The sequence below is a fragment of the Labeo rohita genome, chromosome 19 (genome assembly GCF_022985175.1).
Source record: "Labeo rohita strain BAU-BD-2019 chromosome 19, IGBB_LRoh.1.0, whole genome shotgun sequence".
Lineage (NCBI taxonomy): Eukaryota > Metazoa > Chordata > Actinopteri > Cypriniformes > Cyprinidae > Labeo > Labeo rohita.
The window spans coordinates 16,968,317-16,994,289 of record NC_066887.1 but is presented as its reverse complement, the minus strand read 5'-3'; the positions used below and the strand labels follow the sequence as shown (position 1 = coordinate 16,994,289).

Below are 25,973 nucleotides of genomic sequence, written 5' to 3'. Positions count from 1 at the left end.
CTCTGGCCTGGGGTGAACAAGCAAGGCTCACTGATACTGAGAGATCAGAGGAGACCAAAAACAAACATGTGAGGTTAAACATGTGAAATATCTTCAATTACTTGAGATCAACAGCTTACATACACAGAATCTGCCAAATGCTAATACTGACCTGAATAAGATATTTCACATAAAAGATGTTTACATATAGTCAGCAAGAGAAAATAATAGTTCAATTTATAAAAATGACCCTGTTCAAAAGTTTACATACGCTTGATTCTTAATACTGTGCTGTTACCTGAAAGATCCATAGCTGTGTTTTTTTGTTTAGTGATAGTTGTTCATGAGTCCCTTATTTGTCCTGAACAGTTACACTGTCTACTGTTCTTCAGAAAAATCCTTCAGGTCCTAAATTCTTTGGGTTTTTCAGCATTTTTGTGTATTTGAACCCTTTCAAACAACGACTGTATGGTTTTGAGATCCATCTTTTCACACTGAGGACAACTGAGGGACTCATATGCAACTATTACAGAAGGTTCAAACGCTCACTGATACTTCAGAAGGAAACAATACACTGAGAGCTGGGGGGTGAACACTTTTTGAATTTGATAATCAGTAAATTTAACTTATTTTGTTTTCTGGGAAACATGTAAGTATATTTTGTAGCTTCTAAAGGGCAGTACTAAAAGAAAAAAAAAAAAGATATTTAGACAAAACAAGAAAAATGTACACATCTTCATTCTGTTCAAAAGTTTTCACCCCCTTGGCTCTTAATGCTTATATTTCTTCTTTTCCTAAGTGTCATTAACCCTTTGAAACTGTTATATCAATCAATAAATAATTTGATCCACTGGAACATCAAATCAAAAATGTGGAAAGAATTCAATAATAAAAAATAAAAAAATCATGATTGTTTTATATTGATTCTTTCCTTTGCTTATTTCATAATATGGCCAGCACAGCATATGTGTGACCCTGGATCACAAAACCAGTCATAAGCGCCAAACTTGTAAAATTGAGATTTGTACATCACTGAAAGCCAAATAAATAAGCTTTCCATTGATGTATGGTTTGTTAGGATAGGGCAATATTTGTCCGAGATACAACTAGTTGTAAATCTGGAATCTGAGGGTGCAAAAAAATTAAAATACTGAGAAAATCACCAGTTGTACAGATGAAGTTCTTAGCAATGCATATTACTAATCAAAAATTAAGTTTTTTATGGTAGGAAATTTACAAAATATCTTGCAACATGTTCTTTATTTAATATCCTAATTAATTTTTTTTGCATAACAGTAAAAATCAATAATTTTGACCCACATAATGCGTTTTTGGCTATTGCTACAAATATGCCCGTGCTACACTGAAAACTGTACTGGTTTTGTGGTCCAGGACCACATATTGTACAGCTTGAGAAACACTGCAAACTTTGGCTGCTGTCACTGGATGATCTGTGTTATATAGCTGTTGTTTTTTTCCAGTGAGCTGTTTGGGTGTGTTGCCATGTAAGAAGAATGTTTCTCAGGTTTCTAAAGCATTCTCCATTGTGCATAGCGGATTTGACACTTCCTGTTACTGGCTGATGAAGAGCTCTATCTACACTTACATTTGTACAGTTTTGAACTTTATTGCAAACCTGAAAATTTTTTTTAAAAAAACTCACGTTGCTATTTAACATTTTAAATTTTAAAAACAAAATTATTTAAAATAAAAGTTCTTTAAGAATGTTAAATATTATATAATAATAATAATATATTTATATAATTAAATATTACAAATAAAATCAAATTAATTTTTTCCTTTTTTTTTTTTTTTTACGTTTTTAAAAATCACACGCAGTAACCAGTTCTCTTTCACTAATGCTGAACCCCCAGACTTCGAGACGCCAGATATCAGCTTACCTGAGAGGCACCGTGGTGGTCCGACCGTGTGTTGATCTGGACAACGATGGGAGTCTGAAATCATCTCCACTCCGTGAGCCAGGAAGTGGGAGCACAGAACTGGAGAGCAGGTATGTCTGGACCAGAGTGCGATTCCTCTGCATCGCCCACTGATGCTTTAACTCCACAGTGTTCATGCTCAGTCCAGAAGTTCCCCTGGTCGTACTCATATCTGCACCGACAGCACCAGACAGACTGCAGCCGCCCCTCGGGGGAGCATGTGTCCACAAAGTGATCAATCATTCATGTGCATTAAAAATACATCAGGCAAGCCCATTGGTCGCACACCACCAAATTCTCCCTCCCTGTCTCCCTTTCCCTCCGTTGTCAGCTTACATCACACAGAAAGACTTTTTGAGATAAAAGCATTTCTGAGATATCCTGGAACATGGGGAATCACCTTTCAACTCAATATAAATTGATATGCGTAGTTCAAAAGAACCATTTAAAGTGACCTAGAATCCATTTTCTAGTAGTATATTATTCAAACTTAACCTAAAAAGGAAAAAAAACAACCCTAAATTCTCATAAATCCAAAAAAAGATTATTGGACTATGTTTTAGAAGAAAATATTTGTGTTTTACTTCAAAATCTTTTAATTAAATGTGCTACTTTGCTGTTTGAACTCTAAAATTTATTAGCAATTTGAGTGAATGGAATGTCCAAACCTGTCTGCCAACAGACATGCTAGTCAATTACGGTTAAGCAATCAGTCACATTCATCAACTTTAAATGACGTGAATTTAATATTTTGACAATCATATAACACTTTAGCAATCCCTGTGAAAAGTCTCCTAAGTGTATTTGTTAAAAAACACTGGGCAAACAACCCTAACCCACATTTACTGCACCACACTTCTCAGACTGCAGGTTTATTTTCCTTTTTGAATGATTTCCAGAAGTAGCTGTCAGCCAATAGGACACAACAGTGATAAAACAAGAGAAACATAGCACCTTGACCTTAATTGATACTGGACAGCAGCCTGGGTGCTACTGGGTTACAGAGGTCTGTCTGCGTTCCTAGACCTACAGAACAAGCTCTTAAACAACCAGTGTTTTTTCCTCTCTCTATTTTTTTTTTTTTTTTTTTTTTTTAAAAGTCATGCCAATTTAGTTTAATAGACACATAATTGTGATAAATAAAAATAATAATATTTAGCAAGAACTCTAAAAAATACATGACGTCAGCTACATGATCACGGTTCTGCAGTTCCAGGTAAAATGCAATAGATTACCAAAAATGTTCCCAAAAACCAGACATAGGGATATTTACATAGTTTATTTAATATAAATAGGATATAATCATGATGCATCCAGTCCTGCACTTGGAATTTCCCAAGCTGCTGCGTCACGTGTCACACTCCAACAGGACTATATAAGACAAAAACAAAAAAAAAAAAATAAAGAGATAAAAATTAGTTCATTTAGTGGCATAAGTGATTTCACATCTGTGATTTAAAATAGTAAGATTAATTGTTTTGTTATATAACAAAACAATTAGACATTCCCCCATTGTCACTTACATCTTAAATTATGATATTACAGTATTAGTTCACTCCTGAATTAAAATTTCCTAATAATTTACTCAACCCCATGTCATCCAAAATGTTCATGTCTTTCTCCATATAGTGGACATCAATGGGGATCAACAGGTTGAAGGTCTAAATTGCAGTTTCAAAGGGCTCTACACCTTCCCACTTAAAAACAACAACGATGCAATGATGGTGCATCTAGGTGTGAGGCAGGTACCAATGGTCAGAATATTATAGACAAAAGAATAATGATTAGCAGCAGTTCAGAGTCCATGTTTGCAATACAAAAGAACCATCCAATTTCCATAATCAGTCCTTTATGGGATGTGTGAATGGCTCATAGTCTGAAAAATTTAGCATGATGTGAAAAATACTGAAGTCATCAATAACACAGACCAGAACTTATTTTATTATTTCCATTTTATTTATTAAACTGGGTGAATTATTACACATTTTTATATTTTATGTGGTGTTGATGTAACTTTGATAAAAACTAAGGCTTATTACTGTATATTCTTTTGGCATTTCAGTTACTGCATACCTTTTAAATTTGTTTGTTAAAAGCAACAGCAGCAGTATGGTGTAACATTTATTTTAAAAATGGGGCTGTCAGTTCAACGCGTTAACTCAATTAATAAGTTATAAAAAAAATAATGTGATAAATTAATGCAGTTAACGCACTGGCCCCGCCCCCAGACCTGTACGTCATATTACACTACGTTTCATGTAGTTGACTGTTGACATGTATGATGCAGGGCAATAACTCCACAAATGCAGTTATGCCCTAAAATTCAAGATATTGGTGAAAAAAAAAAAAAAAAAAAAAAAAAAAAAAAAAAAAAAAAAAAGTCTCATATATATAAAAAAATGTCTGTCTCATTTATAATCACAGGATATCACACTGGCAGCAAGAGCAATATGACAAGTGCCGATTTTGTCCCGATCTAACACGAGTTTAAATGTGATTTTATACAACAGTTCAGTAAATAAGAAGTTGATAGTTATATTTTAAACAATGTGTTTTTGCTTTTTTTTGTAGAGAACATATTACCTTTCAAGCCATAGCAGAATTGTTGTGCATCCCTGAGCAACACAGCGGTGTTTAGTTTCTGAATGAATCTGCGTTTAACTTTTAAACGAACTCCTGAAGCAATGATTCAAAAGGCCCATTCATAAAGAGAGTCATTTACTTAATTCCTGAATGAATCAGCTGTTTGAATAAATCGAAGACATTTACCGCCACCTGCTGGCAGATTTAGTTTCTTATTTAGAGTATCATTTAATTAAAAAAAAAAAAAATAATAATAAATAAATATAAATAAAAAAAAAAAAACATAAGAAAAATTAAACATTAAATCTGTTTATCTGTAATAAATTCTATTTTGAATCAAATAAAATGTCTTACTAAAATTATTTCTTGCTGAAACTACTTTTTGTAATGTCTGTTTGATGCTTTAAACACCAATGACTTTAAATTATCTTTTGGGAGTAATTTCTCAGCCAAATTTGATGTGTGATTAATTTGTGATTAAATAGATTAATTAATCGAGACAGTTTTTCCTTTGCTAAAGTAAGGAAACTTTGCTTCCTTTCTCCTGTAAACAAACGTTGGTTTTCACCGGCGCATGTCTGTGTTTTTTTTTTTTTTTTTTTTTTTAAAGGGCTTTGAACTTTTTTTTTTGCATGTTTGCTTTATAAACACTAGGTCAGTACTTCCTCCTACATCACACGTGACCTTTCCAATGTGAATACGTAATGCATGAAGGCGAGCTAGCGCACGACAAGCATTTGTGGTTTAAAAAGTATATATTTATTTATTATTATTATTATTTAGAAAAAGACAGATTGCTTTGCTAGATAAGACACTTATTCCTTGGCTGGTATAGTGTAAACTTGTTTACACTTAATTTGAACCTTCAACCTGTTGGCTCCCATTAAAGTCCACTATATGGAAAAAAAAATCCTGGAATGTTTTCCTCAAAAACCTTGTGTCTTTTTAAATGATACTATCAGGAAATTTTATTTCTGGAGTGAACTAATCTTTTTAATTAATTCACAGACCTGCACATTATTGTCCACTGTACAGGAACATTTCGTGCCGATAGCGCTCAGTTGCTGAGGGAACAAGGTTCCTTGGTTGACCTATTAAAAAAAAAAAAAAAAAACAAAAAAAAAAAAAAAAAAACACTTTTATACTCCATCACACAAACACATGCAGGATCATGATTTACTTGTCATAGTGAAGTGTTTAGTGAATGCTTACCCATATTTCACATTGTATGATGCTGCTTAACCTCCTTCAATCACCTGAGGTCCCTGCAGTGAGAGAAAGACAGTGAGATACAGAAGTAAACCAGTACACAGAGTCCTGTCTTAACTGCTTTAAATGACTGACTTGCAGTAGGCTATTATCATTAACAATAAGAGTATTTTGAAAAACAATGAGTTAACGTTTCAGTAATCCTTTTCAAAAATTATTATAACTACTTCAGTTCTCTTGCCAAAAAGAAAATATCATGGAAAGTACTCAATGGTTAGGTATACTTAAGTTACATCACTTTGTTTTTGTTTTTTTAATATACAGCTGAAGAGCAAATTTTACTTCATCTCATGCAGAAACACTGTGTTACAGTTGCTGTACAGATCACTAACTGACAAGGTCAATGACACTTGAACTCCATACAGACAACACCTCAAACACAATCCCAAATTTCTAAAAGATAAGGATGTTGTGTTAAAGACCTGCCTTTCTGAGGCAGCCACTAGGTCACAAGGTTAGTTCTGGCATCACACTCCATATTGCTAAAAACTTATGGCCCATACTAGAATTATCAAAATGACAGATAGGGGCCAAGATGAATGGATCACAGTGCAGATAAACAGACATGTACACACATCCAGACAGTCAAAATGCTGATCCAGCACTATAAAATATGTTGTACAGAAGCACTCGGATCATCCACAGGAGCAGGAATACGCACACACTCAGTGAATTTAGAGCACCATTAATACAGTCTGTTCAGTAACGTAGCTGCGATACAATGCTGGAGAATGAGTCACTGGCATGAGTGCAATACTTGTGTGAAAAATAAAGGATCACAGTGGATTTTGAAAAAACACCAAATAAATGTACTGAGTATTTCCCACCCCAGTCCACATAGGGAAGTTTTTAAAGAGTGGAGGCAGCATTACTGTGAAATCCATGTAGTTATGAAGCAAAGACTAGTTAAGACTGCCAGGATTGAGAAGTGAAAGGAGGAGAAAGAAAGAGTAACTGTTTAGACTGCCATGAATACACATTTGCAACATCAAGATGACAAACTTGAAGGCTATTCAATACAGGGGTTTGTTGCAAACTACAACAGATTTGTTGCAGACTAGAAAAGTTGATAGACAAGGTCTAAGCACTCACGAGATTGGAGGGTATGAGTTGCAACGTCTGCAGTAGTGTTGTGGCATCTAACATGCTCGCTGTTAGGAAAACACACTGAATAAATATGAACATCCAAAATCAAAGCATCACTGGGGTAACTGCTAAATACAGGTAAATGTATATGTATACTCTTGACTCTTAACTGGAAGGCTGCTTTGCATTTCCAGTCTCCAGTGTTTCTAGTCAAATTATCGTATATTCTGAGCTGATAATCTGTTAAACGTATTAAAATGTTTTTAAAAAGCACATAGTTCTACAGCACCATCACTTTGCAATGCCCGTCATTTGTCAGTGCCTCGCTCCTCAAAGTTTAATGAGTGTGTAAATGCCAACGTTAGCTACATTAAAAACAGATGGGCACTATTTGAATGTGTTCCTATGAAGACCGGAACAGAACAGCATCCAAACAGAAGTTAGAATTCGCAATGACGGCACTTATAGTTCACTCAGGAGAAAAAAAAAAAAAAAAAAAAAAGTCTATTCAAAGAACCCCCCAAACCAAAAAACACTGTTGTTACATGTTACATGTACTTATAATACATTGATAAAAGTAAATATGCATAATTACAATCAACAAACCCTAATCCTAACCCTATAGTAAGTACATGTTAATAAACATTACTCAGTATTTTGTAGGGCTGTCATTAACGATTTTGGTAATCAAGTAATTAGTCGATTATTCTGAAGATTAATCGAGTACTTGGATAGTTATATATTTTTTACAGTAATAAAAAGACCTAAAAAAAAAAAATAGCCTTTTACATATATAATACCAATAAGGCAATAATAATCAGTTCATATAAAGTATCAAAACAAGTAATCATATGGTTTTATTGAACAAAATTGTTACATTTATTCTACACAATAGAGCTAATGTACCTTATGTATTATAACAAATGACTGCAGAGGGCACCAATGGCCTGAATATCGTTTTTAAACTTGACTGTGATCTAATCCTTGATTAATACTGGCTAAATAACATTTAATTCAAATATCCACTTAACGTTTAACATTTCACCATTTCTTTCTCACAGAAATGCTACAACCACTGTAATGTATTGAATATGTGGCAATCAAACTGTAAATGTGAGGGTTTGGGCTTTTTATTTTGAAATCGCAATGAACAGTAAGCATATTGAGAAAGATATGAATATGAAATGGAACGTTGCATTTACTTTTAGCATAACCTACACGCATGTAAATAATTAAAGTGAATATTAAACCTGCATTGCTTTGCAGTATTTTTATTACTGCATTTTTTATTAATACATTGGTTACTTGACATGGGCAAAATGCAATCAAAGATTTATTTATTTATTTTTTAAATAGAGTACTCAAATTGAATTGAGGAATCGTAACAGCCTTAGTACTTTGTATAATTACAAAAAACCTTAAAATAAAGTGTAACCAAAATTGTATCATTTTCCACAGAAATATTAAGCAGCAAAACTTTAAGAAATATTCCTTTAGCATCAAACCAGCATATTAGAATGATTTCTGAAGGATCATGTGACACTGAAAATTCAGCTTTGCCAGAGGAATACAATTACAAATACAGCAAAATAGAACATTTTAAATTGTACTAATTTCACAGTATTACCATTTTTAACAGTATTTATCACATGCATTGGTGAGTGCTTGAGTTTAAAAAAAAAAAAAAAAAAAAAAAAAAAAAAAAAAAAAAAATCTTTCCAACCCCAACCTTTTCAGTTTTTGTATGTATAAAAGCAACGAACCAGCAATTGTCATAGATTCTGCTGCTTGAGCATAAACCATGCAAAAAAGGTTATTTTGGGGAGAAAAAAAAAAAAAAATCATGTATAGAAAGCCCCACAGAAAAGCCATGAAATTTGTGCTGTTTAACTTAAAGTGGAATAATAAAAAAAAAAAAAAAAAGCTTTTTCTGAACATTTCTATTCAGATTCAAGGTCTCCCCTAGCTTTCACCATAAACAGACCATATTTTGTTTCATCCCTGCCTAAGCAGAAAGAAAATCTCAGTACATGAAGTCAATAGAATGCCACCACCCCACTAAAGAGGTCCCTGAATTTTATTAGTGAGGTGCTTAAATGCACGATGCCTGGGGAAGTAGTGATGCTGCTGCTGTCATCATTGACAGCTACCGTGTGGAAGACATTACAGAGCAGCTGAAATACACACAGAGGAAGCCAAAGTACCAAACACATTTCAGATATTGCTTACAAAAACAATTTCTGCACAGTGAATCCATTTTCAGGAGTGTGATGCCAGAACCCTGGTAGTATTTCAACACGGCTGATGAAAGTAGTACTTTATTTGCATGGAACAAGACAAGATCACTTACCTTTTCCGGTGATATGCAAGCATACCTCTTGATGCAAATAAGTCCAGGCTCAACTGTCCACTGATCTGTAGAACTAATCCTCAATGTTACCAACTGCTGGAGTCTGTGGGTAAGCTGGACACTGGCCCCTAATGCTCAGCTATAGCACCACCATTCACTCAATACACAGTACAGACAGAGACAAGCTCTTGTCACACTTGCTAAAATCTCAGGAGCCTGAAAAGGCAAGTTTCCACTGTATTCTGCCAAAGGGAAAAAGAGTCTTAACCATAGAGTCTGGTCACATGATCAAATAGCATGTGGAAATTTAAAGTACCTACATGCAGGGTGATGTCAAAAAAAAATGGCAAATGTTATGTGATATATTCTATAGAAATTCCTACAAGCCTACTGAAACTCCAGAAAGTAATCAAAGCAAGGAATTTATTAACTTTATTAACTTAATGTCTTTTATAAATTTTATACTATATAAAGACTGCTCCAAAGGTGGGAATAAATCAGAAGTGTCCCAAAAATGAAGCGTCACTGACTAACCCTTCTGTCATTCCAAGTTAGGGATGCACCGAAATGGCATGGTTTTTGGCTGAAAGGAAAAAAAAAAGGCCAAAAATACAAATGGGCAATCATGTAAATACTTTTAAAGTTTAAGATGACATCAAATTTTACTGTTACTTTTGAGAAAAACTATTGTCATATCATATACACAGAAATGTGTTCATGTAATAGAATGTACGTAATACTACTACTACTACTACTACTAAAACCGTTGAAACTTTATTTTATTAAGGAATAATCACAATATTTCTTTCATGTTTTAATTTTAATAGTAACTTTGTTTGCCAAAAAATAGTTTAATTTTCATTTGACTAAAAGGTAAAATTAATATTTTAGGCCTTCATTTGATAGCCAGAAAAAAATATTGTAAAAATAAACATTAATAAATTAAATTTGTATGCATTCAAATAATTAGACATGCTTAAATGAGCTTAAAGAATTTGGTAACAATAGGTGAGAAAAAGAAGGTGAGAAAAAAATAAAACATAAGGCCCTCAACAAGCAATTTTTGTGGAACTTTTAATAAATTGATGTTAAATTGTGTAAGTATTGTATTGTAGAAGTTCCATAATTTTAATAAATTACACTTTTTTTGATTAATTAAAAAAAAAAAAAAAAAGTGTTAATGGTTAAATTACATTTTATTAAAGTCCAAAAAAAATGGAAACCAGAAAAATTAAAACAGATTTCATAGGGCCCTAGATATAGCACCTGAAAAAGGGTTTAGTAAAATTGGCAACACACTCACAGATTGACATTTTCTAGAATAATAACTCATGAACTAAACATCGTTACTACACAAACACCACTTTTTCTTTTTTCCATTCACAGTAACAGACGAGCTACAACCTAATTTTCCTCAAAACGAGCTTTCCTCTGCACTGGACAAAAAACATTCATCTTTATGCGCACAGCTGAGAGACAAGTCTGTTGGGATCGTCTGCAAAGTGTGAAACCTGAAAAATATTACTACAAAAACAGTAACAGTATAGTAATAGTAATGTGTAACTCCTACTGGTTATACTACAATCACTTTTTATTATGAGTTCTTTGGGTGTTTATGAAGAAAAATATTCAATTTCACTGTAACACTGTATTGTCACAAATTCAGTTCACACAATGCTGTCCTGCTGATTATACTACAGCACGGAAACACTAACTCATTTTCAGTTTTTGTCCAAATGCATCCTGAATTTTCGGTTTCAGCCCAGAATTTTCATTTCGGTGCATCCCTACTCCAAAACCCATGTGACCAAAAGTTCAGTCACATTTCCCACTGCCATTTGAAATTTCGCACAATTGTCTTTTTCAGCCATCTAAACAGGAGCATTTTGAGCATTATCAATTTCTAAACACTTTAGGCAGTACTGCTAATGGTGCTTGAGAAATGATGTCCATTTTATACTTGTGTAGATGAAACATCATACATGTTTGGAATGACATGAGGGCAAGCAATGTCTTTAAATGGGTTCTAAAGTTGATCAGTTTTTTTCTCCGATTCCTCTTCTCCAAGTGTGGATCTGGACTGAAATGTTAAAAACTATGGTAGTAGAGCTAAATTGGAAAAACAAAACAACAACCCAAACCCCCAAACTATCAAAACAGGCACAATTAAAATAGTTTGCTTGCAGGACTTGGCAGACTGTGAAGTAATCATGCGTTGTGCACTTACCAAGCCTGGAGGTGGTGTGTTCTTGAAAACTGGGAAGTCACTTAATTTTTATCTGTCTCTTTCTTCCTGCTAATATCCAAGCAACTAGCTATAAACTCCTTCAGGTGGGAATTAGAACACTCTTCCCATCCACTCATTTAAGGCTTTCACGAAGATTAAAATAATTTGAGAAGGCGTGAAGGAGAAACATACAAATATTCAGGTCATTTGTCCAATTCCTAGCCTCCTGTAGATTCTAAACAGGACTCATGCCTTTGTCTAAACTTAATAATCTGACCTGATTAGTCTTGTTTTAATTAATCTTCCCAAATTAAATGTTTTTCTTTATGACAATGTGTAGCAACTTGAAAGCAGTTGATCAACCTCAATGCTTGCAAAATTATGTATTATGTAACTGTAACTGTGAATTTTCCACTCTAAATGGCAAAACGAAATCCAGTTGCCAACATCAAGAACAATCCAGAGTAGTTCTCTTATGGAATAGCACTTGTTTCTTGAAGAAAGCAGCTTCTGCAATTAGATTGATTAGGTCCATTTAATTCTATACTCTTTTTGAATTACTTAAAGGGGTCATCGGATGCCTATTTTTCACAAGTTGATATGATTCTTTAGGGTCTTAATGAAAAGTCTATAATATACTTTGGTTAAAAATTCTCAATGGCGGTGTAAAACAACACCCTTTTTACCTTGCCAAAATAAGCTCTGCAAAAATAATGTCATTCTGGTCGAGGCTGCTTTAAATGCAAATGAGCTCTGCTCGCCCCGCCCCTCTCTTCTCTCTGTGGAGTGACAAGCTGCTCTGAGATCGTTTACTTTAGCCGCATTTAACGCGTTTAGCCGCTAAACTGGCTAACTATCACATCATTAGGAAAGGCGATCGCAAAGATTCATAAAAAATCCCTTATACTCACTTCTGCTGTAAGTGAAGCTGGGTCATGAATAATTTGCACGAACATAGACTGATACATGTATGGGAAGCACATTCCCTTCACAAACAAACAATCTACTGCATCTTCAGCGGCTCAGATGTCGGGAGTAAATGACGACCACTATGTTCATTATTACATCCAGCAACACAACACCTCAATCGGAGATATTCTTCCTAACTTACATCCCTGCTCTGGCATCAAAACAAAGCGGGCAGACTGTGACAGCTGATCTGAGGTAAAACGCTCATGTCAATCAACTATCGTGGGAGCGACCTCTGTCGATGTGATGCCACAACGACAGGCATCTGAGAATGGCTCGATTTGAAAAAGGGGATATTATTTTTACAGATTAATTAAAAACCACTGCATGGATTTTTATCATTATAGGGTAGACTTGTACATACACTGCCAACACACAATGTTCAAACAACATGTAAAAGTGAACTTAGCATCCGATGACCCCTTTAAAGATCCTTCAATTAAATCAACATTACCTAAAGTAACAAAGAAATATATAATTATGGAGTCTATGAATGCAATGCAATCCAGGAAATGTAGTCTGAAGAAAGTTGCTCACAAAAGGAAGCACAGAATAGCACATTTCAATTATTACATTTAAAACTGGTCAGATTCACAAAAGTCAAATTTTTGACTTGTCACATTAAGACCTAAAGCACGGATCTGTATTGACACACTATTTTCTCCCAAATGTTTTCGTAAACTAAAGATGTTACCATAAAACTGTGTTTACTTGAACACTTGCAAAGACGGGCATTTTGTGTACACTCAATGTAAAACAGAAGTGAATTCGTTATTGTGCGCCATCTGAGTGGCGGCTTTATGTCCGTGTGTCAAATATGTACCCGATCGAGCCAATGACAACTCAGACAACTGACCAGAACATTTTTCATGCTGGCCCAGGACATTGGGCAGTCCTTACTGTCAAGCCCTGTATAGCATCCTGTATGCGTGTGTGTGTGCTGCCATTAAATCTCTTACCTTTTGGGATTTAAATCAAAAAGTTTATGGGATTTAACTTTAAGGGATTATTTATTATTCTTTTCAAATTTAACGCAATCTCTAAAAAGTTGTCATTAGAATAAACTAAAAAAAAAAAAAAAAAAAAAAAAAAAAAAAAAAAAACACAAGACAACATTCTTTGAAAACTTTTTTTTTCTCTTTCTCTGGAATAAAAAAAAAAAAAAAAAAAAAAAAAAGAAAAAAGCTTTCTATTAAGTTGGATAAAGCAGGTAAGAAATGAATTCTGGATCTATGAATCTTGCCCTAAAACTGTAGGCTGAAAGTGGTATTTGAGTACTTTCTAAAAAACATGGTTCTTGAAGAGATTTTTTGATAATTTACTGTTAAACAACTACAAAGAGATGGCAAATTTAATACGAACTCTAATTATGGGACACAAAGATTTAAGATGCAACAACCATTTGTATCGTTGCAACACTAGTGATAGAGCAAAATAAGCATACTTGTTCCAAATACAACAAACAGGCCAACTAAGATTTGGTAAATAGTAATTGAATAGTTACATGCCAGGTCATATTATGTATCGAATTGGTCTCTCATTAATCATTCTAACCAATAATAGACAACCCAAACCAAAGCAGGTGACAAGGCAGGGTACTGGTATATTGGCAGGTCAAGGATGAATCATCTGCTTGCTACAAAGTCCCTTAAAGCTCTTGATTTCAATTCTTCAAATCTCACAAATGATGGCAAATCCAGTGACTAGTTCTTCCTTTGTAGTTCTCACTGAAGAAGCTTGAGAACTCGTAAGGATTTTCAGGTGGACTGATAAAAACACCCTGACTCCTGGAAATTGAAAGCCAGTCAGACTATAGCCTTGTGTTCTGAAAAAGCCATTTCAGCTATTTCGAGAGCATTATGCAATAGACAGCAGATGAACAGTCCATGGGCATGCCATATAAAGCTGACACTAATAGTGGATAAATGGCTAAAATCCAAAACAGTTCCAAACTTGAAGATACTTCGGAAGTCACGAACAAACCTGTTAAGGAAAAAAAATGTATAGAAAACCAACACAATAAACAATAACATTTTTCCACAATGTATCTAGGAAAATCTGCATGTCTGCAATTACCTTTTTCCAGCTCCATTCTTCATGTAATAATTACCTTAATTACATAAGCCATGTGATTTAAAAGGGAAAAAAAAAAAAAAAAAAAAAAAAATAAAACATTGTATGCTAAGAATTAAGGTAAACTCAAATGGCACACATGGCCTTCAAATTAACAAAAAAAAAAAAAAAAATTTAATCATGCCAAATTTTTGAAAAAAAAGTTTAAATTTAGTAAGAAAACAATGTAGCAGAAAATCAAATTAGTAGCTGTGTCCTCACTCAAAGCAATACCTGTTAGTTACCTATTGCAGTAGTGAGAATAAGACTTTTTTTTTTTTTTTAAAAAAAAAACAAAAAAGAAAAAAAGTGACTAAAATCCAAACTGATGCAGGCCTCTCACATCATGCAAAGTGAACTGAAATTAATTTAAATACAATATTAATATCACAATAATAAATAGATTAATTACTAGCTATAAGTTCATTGTTAATATAAATTTTATAAATGTCAAATACAAAATTGAAGTCTAGCTGTGCATTTGTATGTTAAGGTGTTATAATTATGCTACTAGGGCAAGTATAAGGAGAACAGTAGAGAACCATTATTAGCTGTTATTGTTAACTGATCTAGAATGTTTCACAAAGGTAATGAAAAATGTTATTAACTAAAAGGTATAAACTATGTATAATCTTAATACTGTTTAAATTAAATAATAATAATAATAATAATAATAGCAAATTCATTAAAAAAAAAAAAAAAAATGCTGTTGTCATTAAGCTGTAACATTTACAGAAATATATATTCTACGGTGCACCTCTCAATCACACAAAGACAAAGAGGGTAAAGTAAAGCACTCAATTTCATTGTCTAGGCATACTAAAACCTAATTTGCTAACTTTGTAGCATTTTGTTTCAACTGCAGAACAATGAATCCATAATCCAATACAAACAACTGAATCTATAAAGTGGTGCGGTGGATACTACACATTATTAAAAAAAATATAATAATAATAATAATAATAATAATAATAATAAAATAAATAAAAACCCCACAATTTAAGCATTGTGCTTTCAAGCAACATTTTGAACTTTATTGAAGTCAGTCAATAGTAACTAGAAAAAGATACGCTTTTAAAATGTAGAAATTATATCACTATAAGAAACATGCTACTTAATGAACAAGTATCAGTGTTTCCTGCAAGCTCTACAGAGGTTGAATTTATTCAGGAGAATTCTATTGAAGTTCCAAGGTTCTCTCATGAGCCAAAATGCTGTACGCAAATGAAGTGAAATATGTATTTCAACAAGAGAATCACATATTTGCTTGCTAACAGCTCAGTTACAGGCAAATTGTTTTTCCAGGGTCAATAGCATCTTAATGGGGTTCCTCCATCTCATCTTAATGTGCAGAAAACCAAGTAAAACTACAAAAAGGCAATGAATGTTCACTCCCACCCCACTAGGTGCATTAAAAATGATACACTTCAACAATGACTGCATAATAAAACAACTATATGCAAGTTTACACTATTGAAATATCAGTTCCAAGTCATTTTCCAAGTCTGGTTTCAAAAATGTTTGGCAAGTGGGTAAAGCCCGTGAAAAGGGCATATTACTGGATGTAACAAATACATGTGTGCCACTTTCCACAGTAAAAAAAACAACAAAGATATGACTTTTTCGTAAACTCCCCCCTCCAATCCCCCCCGCTGCTTTGCCCAGTAAAACAGCTGTAAAATAGATTAGCAGGATTAGTTCTGAACCGAGCACATAAGCTTTGATGTAATTCTGTGGAAACAAAATGCTGCATAAACCTTAATTTGCTTCCGAAACAGAGTGCATCCTGTTTTTTGCTGACTGTGTACAAGACCCAACAAGTGGCCAAGAGATTTATGCAATTGCAGTCCACAGTTAACTTGCATTATTTTTTAGAACAAACATGTATTACTATAATTTATGATTTAAAGTTATAATAGAGCATTTCCTGGGAAGGTTCTGAAAATGATCTAATGCCTGTTTCACACATACTCCATTTGCAGTGCGTATTTTTATCCATTCCCATAACAGATGAGAGTTCCAGTTTTACAAACTAGTATAAATGCATGTAATCAAAGTCTACTAGAGCCATACAATTTCCGCAATGTGGAAAACCCAGATGAATATGCAGAATGCAGTCATAATGTAATTTACTGACTTAACTTTTTTTGTTAAAATATCCAAATTTTGTACAAATAAGAAGTGGGTCAGTACACTGCACAGAACTGCTCTGAGTCACTTCATGAACATTTTACGGTTTCTGTTGAGAAAAACTGTCATATATACAAACAAATGGTCTTCACAGGAACCTGTCAAAATAAAAACTTGGTTTAACTTGAAGAAACTGTTACAGAAATATTACTTGCTGTAACTGAAGTACTACTACTACTAATAACACAAGTATTATTAAAACATTTTTTAAAGAATATTTAGCTGAAAAATATTTACCAGAATTTCCCAGAAAAATTAAGGAGACAGTATTTCTGGGAAAAAAAAAAAAAAAAAAAAAAAAAAACCAAAAACAAACAAACAAACAAACAAACATTTAATTTGGCCTTAAAAGTAATTTTTCTTAAACTTTTAATAAATTGCTAGAAATGTTAGAAATGGAAAAAAAAAAAAAAAAAAAAAAAGAATCCAGGAAAATGTAAAGGGAAAAAAAACTGAATTTGGAGAAAAAATAAATATGAATGCAAGGAAAAAAATAAAACTGATTTCATAGTACCCTAGATTTAAAGCAAGAGCAAGTACACAAAGGGACAATGGCACTTGTGGAGGTCAATGCCAAGCTTTAACTAAACGTTTGTGATAGCCTACCTACTTGCTTGAGCAATTTAACATACAAATCTAAGTAAAATGCATTGAATAACACATTGTTTATATTTGTGTTTCATTGCGGTTATGTCTACGAAAGATTGTATTATTGTACCATGTAAAAAGAACTGCAATGCTAAAAAAGTTTCATCTTCTAGTAACATTGTTTGGATTTTAAAATTAAAATAAGAAATGTTGTATTCGTGCTATACAGCCACTGATTAGTAGTGGACTGCAAAACACGTCCTGTGAAAGCACAAACTGCTTCTGCACTGCATACGTACCACACATGGGCTGCAGATGCATTGCAATCAGAATATGTGTGAAACGGGCGTAATTTGTAAACCAATGAAGCCAAGCCAAATTGTCCACAAAAAAAAAAAAAAAAAAAAAAAGGGAAATAGTTAAAGTAAACCAATATCAGATTATTGAACCATTTATCTTAATAGTCAGGTTGTTCAATGTCAACGATAAATATAGAAGGGTCTATAAGATGCACAGCTCCAAAGCAACGACTTTTAAGATGAAAATTCACTAGATGGATGCCTATGTCTGTCATATGTGTCAGATGCCTGACACTTCACAAATTTACTCATTGTGCCAAGAACACCTGATCGAGTTTTTGAAGAACCAACTGCACTCTTTATTGAAAATGTACATGTAGTATTTTAAATGCGAATGGCACAGAACACAGCCATAGTAAGATCAGAACAATTTACAATATTCACCAGTATAACACAAGTAACATGACAAGATAAAGACTAGTAAGAAAGGGGATTACATGTTGGTAGCACTAAGCCACAGCTGACTTCAATGGTTTTATTATTAAACCTATTAAGAATACAAAATAAAAATAGGACGAAAAAAATCTTGCCACAAAAAGGATGAGTTTTCAGGCTAAAACTGCAAGAAAATTCTTTAAACTTAAATACATCAATTGGGACTCCAAAACAGAGCCTCTGGATTTCCACATACGAACTTTGATTTTAAAGTGCCAGATCAGAAGCGTGGCTTCTTGGCAGATCCGTCATATTCCTCACGGACCCTGCCAAATCCTGGGTTTCCAGCACCCATGCCCCTTGGACCCCCTGGGCCACCTTGCGCGAAACGCTCATTGCGCTACATGGACCATTTTCAGTTATGTATCAGTTGGGTATTTTAGTTTTGTAGAAATTATGGAGTTTACGTCCATGGGTAGGGGAGAAAAGCAACAAAGGGGTAACAAGTTCCATGAGTTCCAAGTGTATTTTGAGCAAAGCATTATAAAAGTGGGATCCAAGGAAAACAATCGGCGAAACCGTTCCAACACGCAGATCCACAGGTGCCAGAGGTGACATAGGAAAAGGAAGAGAGGGTAATGTATTCATTAGTCAAATCCCATTACAATGCATTCCAATAGCGCTTCTATAATAAATACTGCAGGAAACAATTACTAGCCCCAATTTGCATGGGAGATTTTGAAGCAAAAACGCATTGGATGCCCCAAACTTATGATTATGGCAGAAAGGTTTGTACTTTAATACAAAAATCTCTCTGAGACATATAGACAACTACCAGCCCTTACATTATGAACAAATTACTTTTAATAAGAATTGTGTTATTTTATTTCTTAAATTTGTTTAAGCATTTATGCAGGGTTTTACTTATATATTATACATACTGAATTTGAAAAATGTGTTAATGGTCACTTTTACATTCAAAGTGATTTAATCTCAGGAAAAAAAAAAGTGTGTTAGTAAAAATTTCATTTTTTTCATTCAAACTATTTAGCTATCACATAGTTAAATGTTAAACCATTTTTCTTCAGTTTGTCATAAACTGCATTTATTCGGTACTTGTCAGCACATGCAGTAGTGATGCTGGTTGATTGGATGAAATAGAATATCTGCAAACATGACAAACAGCATCCTAAGTTTGCAGTAAAAATGCAAGCAGCATTTTCCTACTTTACATCTGATTTCAAACTGTTCAAGATCAGCCCATCTAGACTGGAAACCGAAAATGTAATGCAGTGGATTGACGTTTTCCAGGTTTTATATCACCATAACTAAGCATATGGCTGTTTAAAGTTAAAATTAAACACTGCAACCTAGGGATGCACGATATTATTGGAATCGGCATGTGCTCAGGGTGTGCTAGCAAAAAGATCACGTCAGCAGTGTGGTCATTCTTGAAGCAAACTGTTGCCTGAACGGCAATTAGATTCACTGTTTTGGATTGGCGCATTTAATCTGAGAATTCAAGTACAGAATGAACAACAGTCACTAGTGTGAGCTAGTGAGCAGGTCTTAAAGCAAATCCAGTAAGGAGTTTTATTTATTTTGGGGGGGCACCTACTTAGTGTCATGTAAATTAAATATTTATATATACACAGATCAATTCATTGAAGTGTAGTAGTTTTAGAACATCTGCAAATGTTAAATCTTTATATAAAATTAAGATTACCACTGCATCTGACTTAAATGCAGTGATTGATTTATAGTTATTTTCAAAGTTTTTAGTGTACTGTCATTATAAAATAACTTTATTACTGTTTATTTAACGTGAACAAGTTTGTTAAAAAAAAAAAAAAAAAAAAAAATTAAATAATTTGTTTATAATCTCTACACAGGATGTTGCTTCCAAACAAAAAGAAATGTATCTGCATCGGCTATTAACCAAAAAAAATAAAAAAAAATAAAAATCAGCACATTATCAAAAATCCTATATCGTGCATCCCTACTGCAACAGCACAACGAAAATTTGCAAAAATAAATGCTGTTATATGCTTGATGCAAGTCCAATTCTTTGAGCAAAATAGGTTGACCACTTAAAGTCAACATGAAACAGCACTGGCAACCCATTTTTCTTCCATAAAGCAACATTTCAGTCAAACAGTCAACAAGGAAAAAACATTTCAAGGCAGGTCTTAAAAAGGCAAAGTCACTTTAGAAAGTGAGTTTTCTTCCTAAAACACAACCAGCACTCACATAAAATCTAGGACAATTTTACAAGTGGAGTAAGTAATTCCATTTCATAAATATTACCAAAAAAAAGAAGAAAAAAAAAAAAAAAAAAAAAAAAAAGCGCAAGTAATATTTCATAAATATTAAAAAAAAAAAAAATAACATGCACAAAAACAGTATTGTGTACTGACAAAAGTAGAAGGGGTCCGTTTTGATTTCATGTTGACTTTAAGAGTTAAAAGTGTGAGATCTACTTTCAACATTCAAATAAAACTAAAATGTTTACTTAAGTCAAAATACTTGCCCTCAGAGACTTGTAAAACTATTCAAACCATTTCAATTTAAAAATAAATAAATAAATAAATAAAAATCAATCAATATTATTTTGGTAATAGTACTATATTAAAACATACTAAATTTATGCTGGCATTATATCAATTCCAGGTTTTTGCATTTGACAACAAAATGAGAATATGTAAGGTTTCAATTACACATTCTACTCATCAAAAGCCTTTTGAAAGTTGGAGAAATTATTCATACTTGCTGAAACTTATTGGAAGGAAAGGCCAATTCCCATATTCTGAACACTGACTGTAACAAATGCATAAAAAGTTTCAGCGATTTTAAAAACAATAATAAAATACTGCAGGGAAAGCAGCACTCAGGCAACAAATTCAACAATGCAACAATCTATAAGGCACTGGCCGTGCTGAATTATTTTGCTGCAACACACAGCTTCCCAGCAAAGGCTCGGGACAGGTAAACAAGTAGGACAAATTCACTAAGTATGGACTTAGAATGATTAAGTGGTGTAGCTACCTCATTAATGCAAACTGCTGTAGTAATTGAGACAAATGCTTACACTCTTAAAATTAAAATGCAAATATCTAAAAGCACACCAAATAAGGCACAGAATTATTTCTTGATTAGAGAAATGTGCATGTTCAAAGAAAATTCCCCATTTGTTTTCATTACAGCAAAAATGGGTCAAACCCAACCCCACTCTCACCATCCAATATCAACAAAATTTAAGGATTTATGCCAACCAACACATCTCCAACCAGCTCCTCAAAAGCTCAGCCACATCATTTTCAGTCACTGTAACTTCTTGTTGCATTCATTTTGTGATTAAGTTGCTTTAAAGTCTATCTGCACTAAATGCCCAGTCTGTCGACACTACAAAAAGAGCTCAAAGCATGGAAACTGCATTTCCATGCGGGTACCATCGCAGCACTGACATGACTTTGACATGGGTTTGCAACAGTAAACTAAAAAAACCTACAAAGATATATTTCACCACAAAACAAGCACAGCATGTCATACGGTATTGGTTCACCAGGCTTTGTGTTTGAAAAGATGGCACATTGCTAATTTAAAGACTACACATCAAACAGCGCAAACATGCCTGTCTTTCTTGCAATTTAGACAGGACTTACAAGTATGTGTTGTAAGCAAACAGTTGTATAAAAAATCTTGGGCTTTAGTACAGACAGACATCCAAAGTAACACGAGAAGGAAAGTGAGGAGAGCTGAGCTTGAGTGCTGGCAATGACATCTGCCACTAGATGGAGACAATATAATTGAATCACAACAGGGATCAAAACACACTGCCCACTGACGAGTCTAGAAATAATCCATCCACACTAAACCTTCAAGCACAAAATGGCCTCAATTCCCAGGAACCACACCAGCCCAATTCAAAGATTACTGGGCATACAACACACACATACATCCAGCACATTCACTCTCGATTTCAACTCAAGAATACATTACCATTTCGTTGGGCACCATGCCCCCTGATGCTGGTCCACCCATTCCCTGGTCCCCAAAATTCATTCCTGCCAATGGGAACTTCTGGCTAGGTGACCCAAACGGCATATCTATTTGTTTAAAAAAAAAAAAAAAAAAAAAAATCAGTATAGAAAATCATTAAAATCATTTATGGTTAGGGCTGGGTGATATGGCCAAAAATTATCCTGAATTTTTCATATCAGTCGATATCAATAATTAGCATGATAAATGTCACCCTTCCTTTTATCCATCCAAACCTTTTATTCATCAAAAAAAAAAAAAAAAAAAAAAAAAAAAAAAGAAAAAGAATCATAGATTCCAAATAAATAAAATAAATAAGCAGCACAACTGTTCCCAACATCAATAATAAAAATAATAAATCAGGATATTAGATTGATTTCTGAAGGGTCATGCAACACTGAATATTGGAGTAATGGTTTCAGCTTTCCATCACAGGAATAAAAATAGAAAAATCATCATTTTAAACTATAACAATTTCACAATATTACTGTTTTTCTTTTATATTTTTGTAGTAAATGCAGCATTGAGGAGCATGAGAGAACTCTTATAAATATTGAATTATTTGTTCAAAAACTTTTGAATGGCAGTATAAGTTGTTTACTTTTTAAAAATCATTGAAGATTTTACAGACACATGTACTATGACCTGAAGGCAAACATTTTCATAATATACTAAAAGGCTTTCTACCTGCCATAGAAAGTATGAACAATAAATCAAAGGTCAGGTTTCAGAATTTTTAGACAGTTTTTAGACAATGAACCACTGAGAAACAAAACACATCTTACCAGCCAACCCCAGACCTCCACTAGCATTCATCCTCATCTCCCTTTCTCTCTGTAGAAAAAGGAAAATATCACATTACCTCAAATTATTTAACCAACACTGTATTTAAAAGCCAAGAGCTTTCTAAATGCATAACTTACGTTATCCATAAAGCCGCCCATTCTGTAAGACTCCTCACGTTTGCGCCTCATTTGTTCTTCAATTTCTCTCTGCCGCATCATCTCCTCCTCTCTCCTCCGGCGTTCCTCTTCTTGCCTGAGATTGAGAACAACCAATCAGTTAACTACTATTACAGCAAGGGCTTCCAGCAACACAACACACTACATCATACATACCTGAGCTGCATTTCTTTACGTTTCTGCATCTCCTGACTGTGCAACTCTTCCATGCGACGAAGTTCCTCTTGACGTCTAAGAAGGTCTTTTAAAACAAAATGATTCCCAAAATCAATTATTCATCCCATAAAAGTCCAAACAAATACATTAACTCAGTAGAGACAATACTCACCCTGTCTGAGCATGTTTGCTTGATGCTCATGATAGGCATCTTCCATCTCTGCTTCCAGCTTCTCACGGGCCTCACGAATGTTTTTCTCCACTTGCTGCCGCTGTTGTTTCTCCATCTCATCAAGAGACTTCCATCGCTGAGAGTATTCAAACTCAAAACTGCCAGGACGGGCGAACCGAGGAGGCTGCTCTCGCTCCCTGGGGTCAAAACGCAACCGTTAACTATTATGACCAATAAACCATTAAGGGGAGGGGGATTCATCTGAATAAAGAAAGCTGTGCTAAACCTACAAAAGACATAACGTCTTTTTTACAGCTACCAAATGAACCCACTCAAATGCTTGTCACACCATCTGTCCAACTTCATTTACAAAACAAAAGTCTGCAAATATTTTACAACCACCATATAACTCAAGATTGATTGCGAATCCCAAGGGGCTTTGATTCTACTCACAGACTGTAAAATATGTGATAAAACATTTGGAACTTACTTTTGATAACTGGGGTTCTTCTGTGCAAGTTTCTCTGGCAAACCATCCTCATCGTCGTATTGCTCTAACAATTCAACCACAATTGGACGGGGAGCACTGAAATTAAACAAATAAAATGGTTGAGAGACAACATTCTAGAAATCTACTGCCAAAAATGGCTCTTATGCCAAATTCTGCAAATTATGTGAATTTCATCTTACGATGTGAGAAGGAACACTCCATCATTGATCCGATCAAGGGCCTTCCGTGCAGCTGGCTTTGAAGAAAACTCAACAATGCCCTTCCCTGTTGAGCGGCCACGGTCATCTACGATAACTATAGCCCTTTCCACCATTCCAAACTGAGAGAAAGCTTCCTCCAACAGCTCATTGGACACATATGGAGACAAGTTGCGCACTGAAAGCGCAGCAGAATGAGTGGCAAAACGAACTCTAAGTGGTCTGCCTTTCATCGGAGTATCATCCAGCTCAGCCTTTGCAACCTCGGCCAAGGCACGGGATTCCTAAAACATATTAAAAATATTATTTTTATGTATATACATTTATTTGTTCATTCTTAATTGCATGAAATTTTAAAGTTATGAATCTTACCAGTCTGATAAATCCAAATCCTTTGCTTTGATTGATGAAAATCTCACTGGGCTCCCCATACTTTGCAAACAGTTTCCTGAATTCAGGATCAGTAATGTCGTTTGGTAGGTTTCCAATAAAAAGACGGCAACGTTGAGTGTAGGTTTTCTCCCCGGGCTTTCGCAGCAAGGACAGTGTTGCCCTCAATCCCTAAAATTAAACGTTAACAAAACAAATACGTAAATCTTAACGCAAACCTGTCGTGCGGCTAAATTGCGACAAGCGGCAAATCACTGTTACTTGAGTCCTTGGTAGTGCGAGTGAACGACAACCGTTTAACTTCCATCGCACAACCCATACATGACCTAATTTTATCAAACAAGTCGGCCACACAAAAACACCGAAATGTTAGCAAAAGAGATAAAACACGCTCTTACCGTTCAAAAAGCGAAATAAACCTATAAACCATCATGCTTCAATACATTTTATATGGACAGACCCACCACTATGCAATTCAACCTTTGTTTCAGCGTCTACAAAATGGCGGATCTGCCTCAGTACCCATGTACTACCGAACACTTACATGTGCTAAAAGTTATAATTTTATAAATGGAACTTACTCAAATCACCCTTTTCTCACGAAAACGACACTATTGTGTGTTTTTTCTTAAGTATTGAGTTATTTTACCTCAGGCTGAGTGTCGTCCTCGCTCTTTGTAATCTGCTGCTGTTGTTGTGGTGGTGTCGTCGTCGTCGTCTGCTCCGTGTCTTTCTTCACGGGAACAGGCGGTTTTTGTCCATTTCCCATCCCAGGTTTGGGTTGGTTCTTTCTGGCCTGGTTCTGTGGAGAACCGAGGTCCGGAGTCTTCACGTTATTCTGTGGCGGTGGAGACTGGATCTTCGGCTGAACGGGGCTAGCGGCGGGCTGCTGCGGCGTCGGGCCTTTGTTGTTGCTCGGCTGGGCCTGACCAGGGCCTTGAGCCGGGGGTGACTGGACCACTGGCTTGTTCTGATTGGATTCCTGCGGTTTCTGCGGTGTAGAGGCCTGGTTGAGTTGGTTTCCTTGATTCGGCTTAAATCCGCCACCCATATGGGGTCCACGGTTTTGAAAAGGATGCTGGTTTTGATTTCTAAAGTTAGGGTTTCCCATGCCACCACGCATTCCCATTCCTCCGCGGCCTCGGTGCTGGAATCCTCCACGGTTGCGTGACCGGTCGCGAGACATTTTCAAACAAGCAGACTGGGGGGAAAAACCGTTAAAAAGATTTCGACAGGAGTATATTCAAAAACTACAGAGGAGCTGATAACCCGCACTCCCGATGCTGGCTTTGTAAAATGGCCGCTGGTTGCGCGAGAATATCATAGAAATGGGAGGACCGACGTACTCACAAGCCTCCGCCCAAAATCAAACCCTAACGGTCCATTGGGTTACTAGCGCACTCTAGTGGCATTCGTGTTCTTGAGCACGTATGAATGTGGTAAACTACCCATTACCCAACTGGTAAAAGCAGTTGTGGAAAAACAAGTACACTTTAGCATACTTTAAACACATCTTTGTT

At 34.8% G+C, this 25,973-nt stretch overlaps 1 protein-coding gene across 2 annotated transcripts; it reads right to left on the bottom strand.

Moving 5' to 3' along the window:
• Positions 1–3,183: 3,183 nt before the first annotated feature.
• Positions 3,184–25,769, bottom strand: sfpq (splicing factor proline/glutamine-rich). 2 transcript variants are annotated; one of them, XM_051137734.1, is made up of 12 exons: positions 25,103–25,769; positions 24,436–24,624; positions 24,046–24,347; positions 23,846–23,941; positions 23,356–23,552; positions 23,184–23,268; positions 22,989–23,103; positions 22,851–22,899; positions 22,027–22,133; positions 5,715–18,427; positions 5,513–5,593; positions 3,184–3,290 (listed from the first exon to the last, which is right to left on the bottom strand). In XM_051137734.1, exons 1-10 carry the CDS (start codon positions 25,637–25,639, stop codon positions 18,308–18,310), a joined length of 1,797 nt encoding a protein of 598 aa, XP_050993691.1. In that variant the 5' UTR covers positions 25,640–25,769; the 3' UTR covers positions 3,184–3,290; positions 5,513–5,593; positions 5,715–18,307. The 2 variants fall into 2 exon arrangements, with proteins under 2 accessions (XP_050993691.1, XP_050993692.1); XM_051137735.1 differs by having other exon boundaries at positions 5,715–5,767.
• Between the last annotated feature and the right edge of the window lie 204 nt (positions 25,770–25,973).